Source organism: Limulus polyphemus, unplaced genomic scaffold (genome assembly GCF_000517525.1).
Source record: "Limulus polyphemus unplaced genomic scaffold, Limulus_polyphemus-2.1.2 Scaffold10283, whole genome shotgun sequence".
NCBI classification, from domain to species: Eukaryota; Metazoa; Arthropoda; class Merostomata; order Xiphosura; family Limulidae; genus Limulus; species Limulus polyphemus.
The window spans coordinates 1-15,851 of NW_013675893.1; the positions used below are offsets into that span (position 1 = coordinate 1).

The following is a 15,851-nucleotide window of genomic DNA, read 5'->3' on the forward strand; positions in this document are numbered from 1 at the left end:
CCTAGTATAAAGTCTTTACTGTTCTACAACATTCACATTGTCTGTTTCTAAGTAATTTTTTCTTTTCTTCTTTTAATTCTTACTAGATATCAATTAAAAACAATCAACAAATACTTGTTTCTGTGAGGTGAGGATGGTGAATGTAGTCAGGCCTCCTAGTGAACCTACATAAAGTATTTAATGTTCAACAACATGCACATATACATATATATAACAAAAATTACATTATTTTACCAATGAGCTATAAAAAACCTATATTTCATCCAATTTTGTCTCTGAAATACATTAGGTGTCGTCTAGTGAGTCTCAACTTCTTTGTTTTCCTTTGTCGTGGAAACAGGGAAATTAAAAGTAATAACGTTTTTTGTTTTAGACCAAGGCCAGGTGGTTAGGGCGCTCGACTCGCAATCTGTGGGTCGCGGGTTCGAATCCCCGTCCCACCAAACATGCTCGCCCTTTCAGCATTGGGGGCATTATAATGTGACGGTCAATCCCACTATTCGTTGGTAAAAGAGTAGCCCAAGATTTGGCGGTGGGTAGTGATGCCTTCCCTCTAGTCTTACACTGCTAAATTAGTGACGGCTAGCGCAGAGAGCCCTCGTGTAGCTTTGAGCGAAATCCATAACAAACAAACCAAAGCCGTATTGTGTCATCTGCTGTGTCCACCGCGGAGAATCGAACTCTGGATTTTAGCGTTGTAAGTCCATAGACTTACCGCTGTCCCGGTCGGAGAACTCATAGTTATACAGTTATACTTTCACCACCCCGACCTCACAGAAACAAGTACTTGTTGTTGTTGTTTATTTCTATCTTAAGCTAAAGTTTCACACTGAGTGCTGAAGAAAGATTTTTATTAAAAAAATGCATGGCCTTCATGTAAAACTTTACGGTAAAATATCCAAATATTTATGACGTTAAAACAAGTAAAAATAAACGCGAATTGCATTAGTAACTAGTAGAGAAGGCTCATAGCTCATCTCCGTTCTCTTGGAATTTTTTTTCTCTCTCTTAAATTGTTTGTAGTAGACTATCATATTTAATGTTTTGTTAGACCGTGTTTGAGTGATACATTTAATAATGATTACTGAATGAGATATACAGACTATCCGTGTGGTTAAGCCTATTTCTATTGCTTAGCTGAAGTATCGGTTCACCTTGTCTTTAACACATTCCATTCGTTACAAATTGATGAAGAAAATATCAACAAACGTTTGAATGGGAACTCTTCGAAAATAATCCCCTAATTCGTTTTTTGTTGTTGTTTTGTTTTACACAAATGGTATATCGTTTTCCGAACGTCAGGGGTCGCAGATCATTGTGTCAAGAAACTGCACGAGACGGAAGATCATGCTGTTTAGGCCTATAAGGTTAAGTTTCGTTGACTAACAGCAACAACAGTTATTCTTGCCAAACCGATTTGTCGTGTCAGCAGGTTATCGTTTATCAGGAGGTAAAAATATCTCGTTCTTGCAGTCAGCCATGACACTTGGCCGTTAGCCTACGTTGACTTTACCTTCCTCAAACAGAAACTCTTTGTCACCTACAATCTTAACATGCACCACTAAAACCTGTCATCCTGTGTTTTGAACGATACTCAGTGTTCATAACCTTAGTGCTTGGGTGACGTTAGATGAGAGAGATAACCAGCCGCATACGTACAAAGACTTTTAATGCTGTGTTAGCTAAATTTTGACGAGAGAGAGAGACTCAACACGGTCTAATAAAACATGGAATCTATTACTATTTGATGTGACTCAAGCACGTGTCAGGAAACTGGATTTGTTTGCGACGTGGCTGGGATCAATGGAGAAAACTGGACTTTATCCTTTAAAACACACGCCGCTGTCCAGGTGGTAACTTATGGCTTCACCAATTATAGTCCAAATAATATACTTACAAGTTTTTTGGTTTGTTTTTTCTGTAATCTGAGAAAATTACCAAACTGTTATTGCAGCTGTATAACACTGTAAAAAAAAGTTGTGTTGTGAGTTAACACAATCATTACGCTATCTTACAACAACACCAAATAAGTTCCCCCAAACATAAACTTGCTTCAGCTTTTACCTCATCGACGGTGGTAGTGATATAAACACAGAGGTTTTGTGTGTTTTCTAACAACACAAATGATGTGTTTATTTAAATTCGTTCTTGTGTTGCGAAGTAGCATTCGTGTTATACTTTCTTTGCCGACTATAATTATGTTGTTTTAAATTTTAACTTGTGTGGTTGCTATTCGAATATAAGTCTTTCATTTCACGATTAATATCTTACGAAACTATGGATAAAATTGTCATGAAAATATTTTAACATTTCAATGTGTAATTATGGCGTAGGATTTCGATACAGAAATTACTTATGTAATTATTTCGAGGTCTATATAAATGTTTATATATTTTACTAAATAACCCATTATATATATATATATATATATATATGAAATATTTCGTTCAAATAAAATACAAACAATTTATAACAGTTTATTTTCGATTATTTTAAAGCCGGTAGTGGCCAAGATTGTGAATCTAAGGTTCTACGGCTGACGTCCCAGGTCGCGGATTCGATTGTTTGTTTTTTTGTTAGTTTTTTTTTTTTAAATTCGCGCAAAGCTACACGAGGGCTATCCGCGCTAGCCGTCCCTAATTTAGCAGTGTAAGATTAGAGGAAAGGCAGCTAGTTATCCCTACCCACCGCCAACTCTTGGGCTACTTTTTTACCAACGAATAGTGGGATTGACCGTCACATTATAACCCCTACGGCTGAAAGAGCGAGCATGTTTGTTGGGACGGGGATTCGAACCCGCGACCCGCAGATTGTTAGTCGAGTTCCCTAACCACCTGGCCACGCCGATTCGAATCTTGTCCCGTCCTTTCAGCCGTTGGGGCGTTAGAATGTAACGGTCAATCCCACTTGTCGTTGGTAAAGAGTAGCCCAAGAGTTGACGGTAGGTCATGTTGACTTGCTGCCTTTCCATCAGTCCAAAATTAGGGACAACTGGTGCCGATAATCCTTGTGCACGAGTTTCCGAAACAATCAAACAAATCGATAATTATATACTTTTATCGATACTTCTCCAACCAACACATATTCTGTCATTTGTTCCCCGAGGTTTTATGTGTGTCTTCTTTACGCGCGACTAGTCGATTAGGGGCCTAGTTGCTTTTTATATACAGGAACAGAGCATACAACAGCGTGGATGAGAACGTCAGGCTTAACTGATGCGTATTTGAGCCCACATTTAAAGTCGGAAACGGGATCTTCGACCAAAATATAAGCTTAATAATATCTAGGCCTAAACGTAGTGATACATGTAATTCATTAACAGCATGTTAATTTCAAGCGGTTTAAAATATAGTTATACAAAAATCACTCCGGAGACGGTTTATCCATCACCATTATATTTCTTCCTTTGAAGATAACGTTTATTTGTTGTTAAACTCAGGGATACAGAGTGGGCTACCTGTGTTTGTGCCCACCACGGGTATCGAAACCCGGTTTTGAGCATTATAAGCCCACAGGTTTACCACTGAGCCACTGTAGCGTTATATTTCTTCGTTTGAAGATAACGTTTATTTGTTGTTAAACACAGGGATACAGAGTGGGCTACCTGGGTTTGTGCCCACCACGGGTATCGAAACCCGGTTTTTAGCATTATAAGCCCACAGGCTTACCACTGGGGTTGAAAGTTTGAAATTCGTCTCCTCTTTTTCTCTGTGCAACAATTTCTAGAGTCTGTTTCTGGAGAAGACTCGTTGGCTTTGTTATTCTTTTGTAAATGTGCAACTTATATTGTATAAAATGTTCAGTTATCTTGAAATAATCGACATCCGGGAACTATCATATTACCAAACATGTGTTCCAGTATGTCCACAATTATTGCAATTAAGTCAAACAAATTTCCTAATACTCGTGCGTCTTGTTCAGCGTTTTATAATAGTCGATTACAAATGAATAATTATTTCACAAATACGTTATAAAAACAACCAAGAGAAGAGGTTATATATATGTCTGTTTGGTATCTTGATAATAGGAAAACAGTCGAGAGTTTTGGGACTTTTGAGAAAATCTGGATGTTGTCGGAGCGGCTTTTAAAGCGTGCAGTCGGCTGTCTCTCCCCATTATATATATATATTCCCCAGTGGCACAGCGGTAAGGCTGCGGACTTACAACGTGGTGGGCAGATAGCCCATTGTGTAGCTTTGTGCGTAACTACAAACAAACAATATATATATATACATTACAAAAAATGCATAATATTATTGTACATTCAATGGCGGAGCTAGGTTTGGAAAGACGCACACATAAAAATAATAATCATAGCGCAGAGTATACAAATGCAGATCACCTTAAGCCCTTTTTTCGGATATGGGTGGGGGCAACGAGCTTCACAAGTAACATTAACTTAACTTTTCCGGGGGGGGGGGGCTAATGATTTTTAGGATCGATAGACCAGCGGAGTATATAAATATAAATCACCTTAAATCCTCTTTTCGGATATGGGGGGGGGGGGCAACGAGCTTCACAAGTAACATTAACTTACCTTTTCCGGGGAGAAGGAGGTGGGTAATGATTTTTACCGTCAATATTAACTTACCATGGGGGGTGGGGGGTGAGAGGCTAACGACTTTGACATTCGACAGACCAGCGGAGTTAACAAAGATTTTACTTATCAAGAAATAAAATACCTTTTGTATATAAGCCAGTCAGATTAATCAAAATTGTTCTACGTTTCGCAGAGCGTTTACTTAATATTTAGTTAACCAATGAGCTGTTTTTGTCATCTCATAATCTGAGAAGTTTACTGAGAATCGAATATACTTTCATTATTGACACGCACAAAGACATCGCAAAATCTCGTTGCGTTTCCTGGCATACACACTATATAATTTCACTTTCCTTATTAATCCTCCCCTACACGTACTCAACTTTCCTTATTAATCCTCCCCCACACGTACGGAAATTTCACTTTCCTCATCGATACACACTACTAAATTTCACTTTCCTTATAATGAGAATTTTAAGTTCTTTATAGACACGCGCTGCAAAAACCCACTTTCTTCATTGGCACACACACACACACACACCGCCAAATGTTAAAAAACGTACTCTCTTCTTTGATAAACGATGCAAAGCTCGGCATGGCCAGGCGGTTAGGGAGCTCGACTAGCAATCTGCAGGTTGCGGGTTCGAATCCCTGTCCCACCAAACATGTTCGCCCTTTCAGTCGTGGGGGCGTTATAATGTAACCACCAATCCCACTATTCGTTGGTAAAAGAGTAGCCCAAGAGTTGGCGGGAGGTCGGTTGGCCTTCCCTCTAGTCTTACACTGCTAAATTAGGGACGGCTAGCACAGATAACCCTCGTGTAGCTTTGCGTGAAATTCAAAACAAGCAAACAATTCAAATCTTCAGTTTCCTTATCGATACGTACGAACATTGCAAAGTTTCGTAGGAGGTAAAAAGTCACAAATTCTTACCAAAACTGCACGTTAGAAATAGAATCACTTCACCCTATACTTTTATTTTGTTCAAAGCTCCAAGAGTAGCGCTGAGGGTGCCCTCTCGCGGACATTGTTTATTGTAAAATCTACATTTATTAAAACCTTTAAACCCACAAATGATGACACAAAATGGATACAACTAGTTTTAGCCTTAAAACAACATCTCAATTTCAAGTATTTTGCTTTTCAAAAGTGGACACACTCCATCTCGGACTCTCCCCTTTGGGTGACTATTATTTGTTTTAGAGCAAAGCCATATTGGGGAATCTGCTGTGTACACCGTGGGGGATGGAACCTTGGATTTTAGTCCGTAAGCTTACTGCTGCCCCACCCCCACTCCTTCTCCTTGAAAGTCCTGATTTCGCCCCTGATGCATATATATGTTTCGGTGGAACTAATGTTTTAATAGAGTTCTCGTGTTATGATAAACTGGGTACTAGTTGGAACCCTTCAATCACCTAGTCGTATCTAACGTGTCCAACTCGAAGCAGAGACTCGGCGTTAAAATCGGGTTTTGATACTCGAGGTGGGCATAGCACGGATAGCCCATTGCGTAGCTTCGTGTTTAACAACAAATAAAATAAAACTATGCAATTCGCGTTATAGATACTGGCTTTGGTTGGTTGCTGTTAGGCACAAAGCTACACGATGGGTGGTGCTCTGCCCACCACGGGTATCGAAACCCGACCTTTAGCGTTGTAAACCTGAAGACTTATTTCTAAGCCACTGGAGGTGCGGTGGGGGAGCAAAATGTTTTCTTTTTAGCGCAAACCCTGTCTGCCGTGGGAAATTGAACCCCGAAATTTTTAGCATTTGTTTCTGAGCCACTGGGGGTGGGATGGGGGGAGCAAAATGTTGTTGTTTTTTAGCGCAAACACTGTCTGCAGCGGGAAATTGAACCCCGAAATTTTTAGCATTTGTTGAAATTTATCTTGACTTTCGATAATTTTGTGAAATTCGCCAGAAACATCACTTTTTTGTGTGTGTGTGTGTGTGAAGTATAGTAAATTAATTTTGGGATAAGAAAGATAAGATAAGATATTTTTTGATAAGAAAGATACACTCAACCACGTTTCATCATTCGCGGAGGTTGAATAGAATTCATTACTCTTGTCCTTCACCTACCTCCTTCAATCGAGCACGGCGTAGGTGTTTATGGGCCTATAAACAAGGAAGTATTTGTACACAGACCAAGAAGTATCGAAATCCCACGTGCTTTAGAAAGACTGTTACACACACACATGCCTATCCTGAAAATTTAAATACTGCGTTTTGGCGCGGCAGAATTTAGAACTTTCTGTGTACATTATAAACGTGTCTGTATTTAGAGCCAACGTTTCATTCATACTGCTTGACCTTTGTTGACCCCTAACCTACCTAGAGTTGAGGAATTAAAAGCCTCCTCCTCTTTCCGATGGACGACCAAACAAAGCGAATTTTTTCAAAAGGTTTCATGACTTGGTGGAAGAAAACTTCCACCTTGACAAGATTTTCAAACTGTTTAACTGTACTTTTTAAAGATCGCTTAAAGCAAAAATTTAAATTTTATTAATCCTTACAAAATGAAAAGGGGGGAGGGCGTCTATAATCCCAAATGATTTTTTTTGAAGTGTATAATATGACTTATAAACAACGCATTCTTTTATAATGACTGACCTTTAATTAATGAGGTGATGTTTATATAACCCCCTAAATATTTGATTTTGTTTAATTACTAATTTTGGTATTTCAAAATACTATTTCGATGCTTTTATGTGCTTGACTTAGTGGAACTTTTGGGGTGTTATGACATACATTTTTTTTATGGCAAAATGTTTTGTGATTTGTGAGTCCTGGCCGAAAGTCGCACTAGACGTCATAGGTTAAATACGAAGGCTCTAGTATAGGGTAAAACGTGTTTTTTAATTAAGAGGGTGTGGGTGTAGCCTAGTTGTTAGCGTGCCGGACTGTGGATCCTCTTCTCGTATAAACAACAACAAAAATCGCTCCCCGCACTTAGGGGCTGTGGGTGCGTTATAAGAGTTACAGTCAAATCCCACTATTCTGTTACAGTAGCCCAAGAGTTGGCGATGGGTGCTGTTGACTAAACTGCCTTCCCTCTAGTATATCAGTTCAAAATTAGGAGCGTGTCTGAGATAGCCCTCGTATAGCTTTACGCGAATATCCGAAACAAACTAAGCTGATAAAGAGTTTTTTTTTTGTTTTGTTTTTCAGAATTTTCAGTGCACGTAGGAGGGATTTGAAATTTTGACAAAGAAAAAACGACCTTTACTCTTCGGGCAACAATAAAAGTACATTTTATTTCAGCCAACGTTTCGCCAACGTGGCTTCATCAAGACTAGTATTAGAAGCTGATAAAGAGTTTTCCATCCACTTGTTCTTAAGCTTTCCTTATGCACTATTTGGAAAAGCATTATCTCCATGGAAAGTGTTAGCATTATTTCCGCAGAAAGTGTTAGCATTATTTCCGCGGAAAGTGTTAGCATTATTTCCGTGGAAAGGTTTAGCATTATTTCCGCAGAAAGTGTTTTAAAATCCGTGCTTATCTGTACCGTGCCCCCCCCCCCCGCCCCAGTGGCACAGCGGTATGTCTGCGGACTTACAACGCTAGAAACCGGGTTTCGATACCCGTGGTGGGCAGAGCACAGATAGCCCATTGCGTAGCTTTGTGCTTAACTTCAAAACAAAACAAAACAGTGCCCCCTAGTGGTATGTCTGCGAACTTATACTGCTAATACATACAGTATTCAATTACTTTCGGTAATTAATAAGTACGTAGTTTGAATAGCAGATAATGGAGGTATTAAAATTATGGTTACTACAAACCTATATTTTGGTATTTTCAACCTTCATTGGTTAGGCCTATACGAGAACGAGCTAAACGGTTAGGTCAGAAGCGCTATGGTTCAGTAAAACCGTTCACCAGAAGAAGACCAAGAAATCAGTAGCACACATCGCCTACATCTAAATGAATAACGGGAGTCACTGTCACACTTGTAACGCCCTCCGCAGCCGAAAGTTCCAGAAGATATTTAACGGCATTTTGCGGCGTTTAACGCTAGTCGACGTTCGTTAAAAACCTGGATATTCACATAGCGTTAACTGTCTACTTTCAGATTTCATACACTTACAAGTCATGGGGGTTGTTGAAAATCCAAGCTTGAAATAAACGGGGATTTCTTTATAAAAACAATAATCTTAACCCTAAGCTTGTTTTTATACCATTCACTACCGGTGGGGTCCATTATTACTGGGATCAATAATGATAATACTTTTGTTCAATTCTATGTTGTTGTTAAGCACAGATTTTCACAATGGGCTATCTGTGCTGTGAATTTGTTCTGTTGGATTTTACACACAGAACTAACCGTCCCAAATGTTTAAGGGGAAAGGTAGCTAGTTAACACCTCCCACAGCCAACTCTAACCAAATAGTAGAATTTGATAGACACTTTGTAATATATCCACGAACATTTTTTTAGGGGGGGGGGTGACGGGACACGAACCATAGGACTGTAAAAAAAGATTATCGAAAAAAAAAACGATTACACTACCACAATACATGCCCCCAGCGGTAAGTCTTCGGACTTATAACGCTAGAAACTGGACTTAAATACCCATGGTGGACACAGCACAGACAGCCCAATGTGTAGCTTTGTGCGTAACTACAAACAAACCAAACTATATTAGTGTCCCAAAATGCGTGATTTAACGTGATGTCGATTAAATAAACGTAATTAAGTATTCTAAGAAGCTGTACACACACGTCACTATGGAAACAGGCGTAATTTTCACGACCGTGGGTGGTAAACAGAAACGTAGGGATTTACTAATCTTCGTGCTTCCTTTTTTTTAATTACTTGCGAATAAAAAAGTATATTCAAGAAACACACGTTATGCGACAATATACCCGCGATCTTTAAAAAAAAAAAAGAATTATATGATACCATATAGGTAACGCCAGGATTCAAAGGAATCAGGATATCGATAAAAACCAATAAAAATATGTCTTTCAGTGACTTACCTGAATCCGGATTTGGCTTTTGAAAGCGTTATTTTCATATCGTAACTTAAATACTTGAAAAAAAAAAACAAAACGTGTTGTCTCTTTATTTCAGGACGTTTAGATAAAGCTACATTGAGGCGTGTCTGCGCATAGCCGTCCCTAAATTTTGAACTGACAGATTGGAGGGGAAGACAACACACTCACCGGCAACTGTTGAATTATACTCGCTTGATCGAAAAGTTTGACCTGAATGCCACTCTTATAGAGAAACACGTTTTTCTGCAAATGAAAGCTGATCATGATTTTCCAAGTCGCAGTCCGGACTATTTTGGGACTTTAATATATAACAAAAGTACAATTTGTCTATTATTTCTGAAAGATTTATATGGTACGTGATTAAAGACCAAGAGAGATTTCCACGACAAAAAAATTATAGTTATACTCGGGTCAATATCTACATTTACCATATTACCGCGTGTTATATAATTGTGCTTAACTGATATATACATAGATAGATACATACATAAAATTATATATATTTCATTTTTCATGTGTAGATTACGCAGTGATGTAAAGAGAGACATTAATTAATTTTCTAATTAATTTTAAATCATAATACTTTAATGTAAAAGTATAATTCTTATGAGTGTTTTGGAGCATTTATAAAAGAATTGAGGAATCTAGTAATTCACCAGCTGGTATTAAATGCTATGAAATATTCTTTTAGCTATACATTGATTCAAAATGGTGGTTCTTGAGTGTTACAAATAGTAATTAATAGATTTCATGTTTTATTAGACCGTGTTGAGTAAAACACAAATACTTTGTAACAGGCTATCACATTTAATATTTACCATTGATCCCAGCCACGTCGCAAACAAATCCAGTTTCCTCCATTGATCCCCGTGTTTGGAAGTCCACCTTTTGCGAATTCATCTACAAACTATCATATTTTCGCGACTTGAAACGGTTTTACTTTTTCTGACAGTTTACATTTCTTTAACGAATGGTTAAGTGATTTGTTTTAACATCCTAGAATAGCTAAGAACGTTAAATTTAAAATTCTCGGTTGACCATTTACAAGTATTTATGATATAATTACTTTGTACGAGGGAGATGGGGTGGACTTTTAAATCAGAAGCTATACATAAAAGAATTTTACGATGTGGCTGGGATCAATGGAGGAACTGGATTTGTTTGCGACGTGGCTGGGATGGGGTCAATGGAGGAACTGGATTTGTTTGCGACGTGGCTGGGGTCAATGGAGAAAACTGAATTTGTTTGCGACGTGGCTGGGATCAATGGAGGAAGCTGAATTTGTTTGCGATGTGGCTGGGATCAATAGAGGAAACTGGATTTGTTTACGACGTGGCTGGGGTCAATGGAGGAAACTGAATTTGTTTGCGATGTGGCTGGGATCAATAGAGGAAACTGGATTTGTTTGCGACGTGGCTGGGATCAATGGAGGAAACTGGATTTGTTTGCGACGTGGCTGGGATCAATGGAGGAACTGGATTTGTTTGCGACGTGGCTGGGATCAGTGGAGGAAACTGGATTTGTTTACGACGTGGCTTATTCTGATATAATTAATATTAAACCTGACATACACGAGACAGGTTTGTTACCAACAATCTTCCATAGTTTAATAATGTTCAACCCTACACGAGACATGTTTGTTACCAACAATCTTCCACAGTTTAATAATGTTAAACACTACACGAGACATGTTTGTTATCAACAATCTTCCATAGTTTAATAATGCTAAACCTTATTTATCCAAAGCTTAGTCGTGTTAAAAGAAAGGTTAGTTGATTGTCGGCTGTGTTGCGGTGTTACTAAATATTTTTATTTCTGTAATTTTTAACATACATTTCTATGTTGTCTTGGTTACTATAATTGACGCCGATAGTTCAGCTGCGTTTATAAATCACATCCTAGAGAGGTCTTAACTCTAGCTGTTGTTAAGCCTGCACTGATTGGTTCTTACGTCTGACGAAACCACCTCGAAGCGAAAGATTTCAGCTTGCTTAACTCTCTAACGTTATTGTTTTCCCAGGCTTTCAATCACGACTGAAGAACGTGCGGACAGTCCAGTTAACAGGTGCCACAAAGTTTCGTGCTGCTCCAATCAGATGGTACTCGTTCCATCCCTCCTCCGTCAATTTTTAGACCTTGTTGGATTGGTTGAGCGCTCCGATATTGACAGTTACTATCTTTGTTGGCCTTCTCGACGTCCTGCTTGACTGTATGACGAGAGTTAGTGACTACCCCAATTAGACGTTTTTACCGGGGCTGGCTGATTAGAGCGGCGGCCCGTGAGTCCGGCAGCTTTCCTTCCATATAAGTCATAATTCATTAGGACGCCTCAGCATACGGTTGTAAGCCTTGACTACGTTGTAGCAAGACACTGCATATCCGCCATTGACCGCGAGCAGTAACGTTAGGCTTCCGTGCGTTAGATATTATAATCAACTCACCTGTTTCACGTGTATTGTTTTGTTTTTTTTAAGAAAACTCCTGACTTAAAAGCATTTTCCATATCATTCGAAAACATTCTGAAAGTACGTGTTTTTAATTTGCTGAATGAAGGGTGCGTGAGACGCTCGTGCTGCAGGGCTGACAGTTTTTGTTTGATTTGCTTGTCGTGCCACCGTACAATGTCTAACTCTGCAGACGATCTGGTAGTACAGGTCGAGGACTTGCCTGTTGCTACGAAGGCCACCAGTTCGTCTCCAACGCTACCATCAAATCACTCTTCGGAGAAAGAAGAGACAAGTAGCCGCGACCTGAGTAGCAGCGTATCCGCTGAAGCTACGGACGAAGCGTCGTCAGACGACGAATATTACAAACCTCTCAAAAGGTTGTGTACTATCCAACTTAGGCCCGCTCCTAACCCGACGAAACCGTTGAGCTCTTTTTTCATCAAAGACATTTTAAATCACAAACCCAGCACACGGACCAACCTGATTGAACGGGGAATTGTCCGACCATGGGATCTGGAAAGTCCGCCAGCTAAGAGACGGCGGCCGCGCTCGGCTGACGACGATTCTCGATCCGAGAGTGACTCTCCCGAAAGCCCCGGAGTCGGAAATCTCGTTTCATCTCCATTAGACGCACTTTTTGAAATGACAAGTAAAGCCTTCGACGGATTAGATAATGGAGAAAAGTCCCTGGGTAAGTTATTCTAACTGATATTTATTATTCTCGTAAAGACACTGTTTTTTTTTGTCGTTTACACATACGACCTGGACAGAAGAAAACCTAAATTCATTCCGCTTGTGCAAAAACGCGGCAGATCTGCTAGAATTCAGCTGGATAAACAACAATAAATTCAATCTAACATAGACAGACATATAATGGACAGCCACAAAAGATATATAGAAAGAAAGTAGGACAGACAGACAGATAAACAGATAGACAGGTATGATGTTAGGAAAAAAACACGTAGGTTCAAAACTCAACTAAAGACTTCTATAACCCGAGCGCTTTCGGAAGGTGGGTCTTTCGGTCTTAGATAGATAAGTAGCTAATGTTTTATTACACAGAAAATTTCATTGGTCTCTATATTTTAGCCGTGCTAGTATAATACGCTCATAAATATTTCTATGTGTATCTTGTAAGGACATCTGGTGTTATTATAAAAATTCCATCTCAAGTCCTTAGAAAATCAAGTACAATAATCGGACGGTTAAAACTTTGTAGTACGGTTTTAAGGCTATCCTAACTGCCAGGATCTAAGACCGGTTCATCTCTCTGGGCGGATTTATATTCAGCAGAGGAACGAAGGTGACGACCGCTACGTTGTGTTGTTTTAAACTGAAATAATTAATTAATCAAAAGTAATTCTTGGCTGTGCTAATTAATTAATCTAACACACCCTAAAGCAAGCAGTGGATATTTTATTCTTTAACAAGAAGATAGTTCGTGTTGTATCAATCGACTTTCTTCTGAGCGATAATCACACTCTTCCTGTCGGTCATACGAGAGTAGCACAAGAGTTGGTTCTTGACTAACTGTCCTCCCTCTAGACTATCATTTCAAAATTAGGGACGTTGTGTCTTACAGAGCCCGTTGTGTAGCTATGGCTAACATAGCCCGTTGTGTAGCTATGACTCGCATAGTCCGTTGTGTAGCTATGGCTCACATAGTCCGTTGTGTAGCTATGGCTAACATAGCCCGTTGTATAGCTTTATTCAAGAATTCCAAAATAAACATTCATAGTGGATCTATTATCATAGTTCTTCTGACGTGTTTACATCCTACAGTTTTCATGTTGTGAACGGATCACAGGCTGAACATTCTCAGTGGATCTATTATCATAGCTCATATGACGTGTTTACATTCTACAGTTTTCATGTTGTGAACGGATCACAGGCTGAACATTCTCAGTGGATCTATTATCATAGTTCTTCTGACGTGTTTACATTCTACAGTTTTCATGTTGTGAACGGATCACAGGCTGAACATTCTCAGTGGATCTATTATCATAGCTCATATGACGTGTTTACATTCTACAGTTTTCATGTTGTGAACGGATCACAGACTGAACATTCTCAGTGGATCTATTATCATAGCTCATATGACGTGTTTACATTCTACAGTTTTCATGTTGTGAACGGATCACAGACTGCACAAAAAACAAATACAATCGTAGAAATTATTTAAGGCTTAAAAACTGGAAGAAGAACAACCAAATCTTACTCAAATTTCATTAGCTTTAAGAATGTTTTGTTCAAACATTTTAGCTCTACTCTCTAGGTGGTGTATTGCTGGACAGAATACGTGTAGCTAGCTATATTTGTAAATTTTACTTCTCCAGTGGTTGTATTTACGTTGTTCAAACATTTTAGCTCTACTCTCTAGGTGGTGTATTGCTGGACAGAATACGTGTAGCTAGCTATATTTGTAAATCTTACTTCTCCAGTGGTTGTATTTACGTTGTATTGACGTTGTTCAAACATTTTAGCGCTACTCTCTAGGTGGTGTATTGCTGGACAGAATACGTGTAGCTAGCTATATTTGTAAATCTTACTTCTCCAGTGGTTGTATTTACGTTGTATTGACAGACCTCAACCCTAGTGCAATATGAAACATTCCGTTTGTTCTAAAGATTCAGGTTTTTATTCTTTTAATAAATGGGTCTTTTTCCTGGAAGATGTTTTAAATCTTATTGCTCTTACAAGGAAATAAGTTGCTCGTTCGTAAAGAACGTTTTACCTACATTTTAAACATCTTTCGAATCTCTATTTTCTGTTCTTCCACCCCGTGGGATGGACTTTGTTTTGTCCTCTCTCTTAGTAGGGATGGTTCAGGGGGTGTTAAAACTTTGAACTAGAATATTTTTATCACATTTTCTATTGAACTGGACATCACAGAAAATAGTTCCGTACAGCAGGCAGAGCATAACGTACGCATTATGTTACGAGAGGTATTTTTACGTAAACACCCACTTTTCTTCGGAAAGGCTTAGCTTCTTGAATGCGATTGATAGTACTGATGTTACTCCCTGAAATAATGACCAATTACAAATGGTTTTAAGGTGATGCGAATGGAGCTTTAATATTTGTTCAACCGTCAATGTCGTACAGTATACAGACTTTAATAAGGCCCTCAATTATGTGTGTATGCATCTGATATAGGAAATATTAAACTTAACACGTGTTTGGAAGTCCACCTTTTTACAGGTACTATTCTGATATAATTAATATTAAACCTGACACATGTTTGGAAGTCCACCTTTTTGTAGGTAATATTCTGATATAATTAATATTAAACCTGACACATGTTTGGAAGTCCACCTTTTTGTAGGTAATATTCTGATATAATTAATATTAAACCTGACACATGTTTGGAAGTCCACCTTTTTGTAGGTAAATAGTTTAATAATGTTCAACCCGGGAAGATTGTTGGTAACAAACCTGTCTCGTGTAATGTTTAACATTATTAAACTATGAAAGATTGTTGGTAACAAACATGTCTCGTGTAATGTTTAGCATTATTAAACTATGAAAGATTGTTGATAACAAACCTGTCTCGTGTAGTGTTTAACATTATTAAACTATGAAAGATTGTTGATAACAAACATGTCTAGTGTAGTGTTTAACGTTATTAAACTATGAAAGATTGTTGATAACAAACCTGTCTCGTGTAGTGTTTAACATTATTAAACTATGAAAGATTGTTGATAACAAACATGTCTAGTGTAGTGTTTAACGTTATTAAACTATGAAAGATTGTTGATAACAAACCTGTCTCGTGTAGTGTTTAACATTATTAAACTATGAAAGATTGTTGATAACAAACATGTCTAGTGTAGTGTTTAACGTTATTAAACTATGAAAGATTGTTG

At 38.5% G+C, this 15,851-nt stretch overlaps 1 protein-coding gene across 1 annotated transcript; it reads left to right on the forward strand.

Annotated features, from left to right (window-relative positions):
• Positions 1-12,030: 12,030 nt before the first annotated feature.
• On the forward strand, positions 12,031-12,676 carry LOC106476319 (the record flags this gene model as incomplete). Its single annotated transcript, XM_013936980.2, has 1 exon — positions 12,031-12,676. A coding segment is annotated over exon 1 (517 nt), but the record flags the coding sequence as incomplete, so codon positions are not given.
• Positions 12,677-15,851: the final 3,175 nt, after the last annotated feature.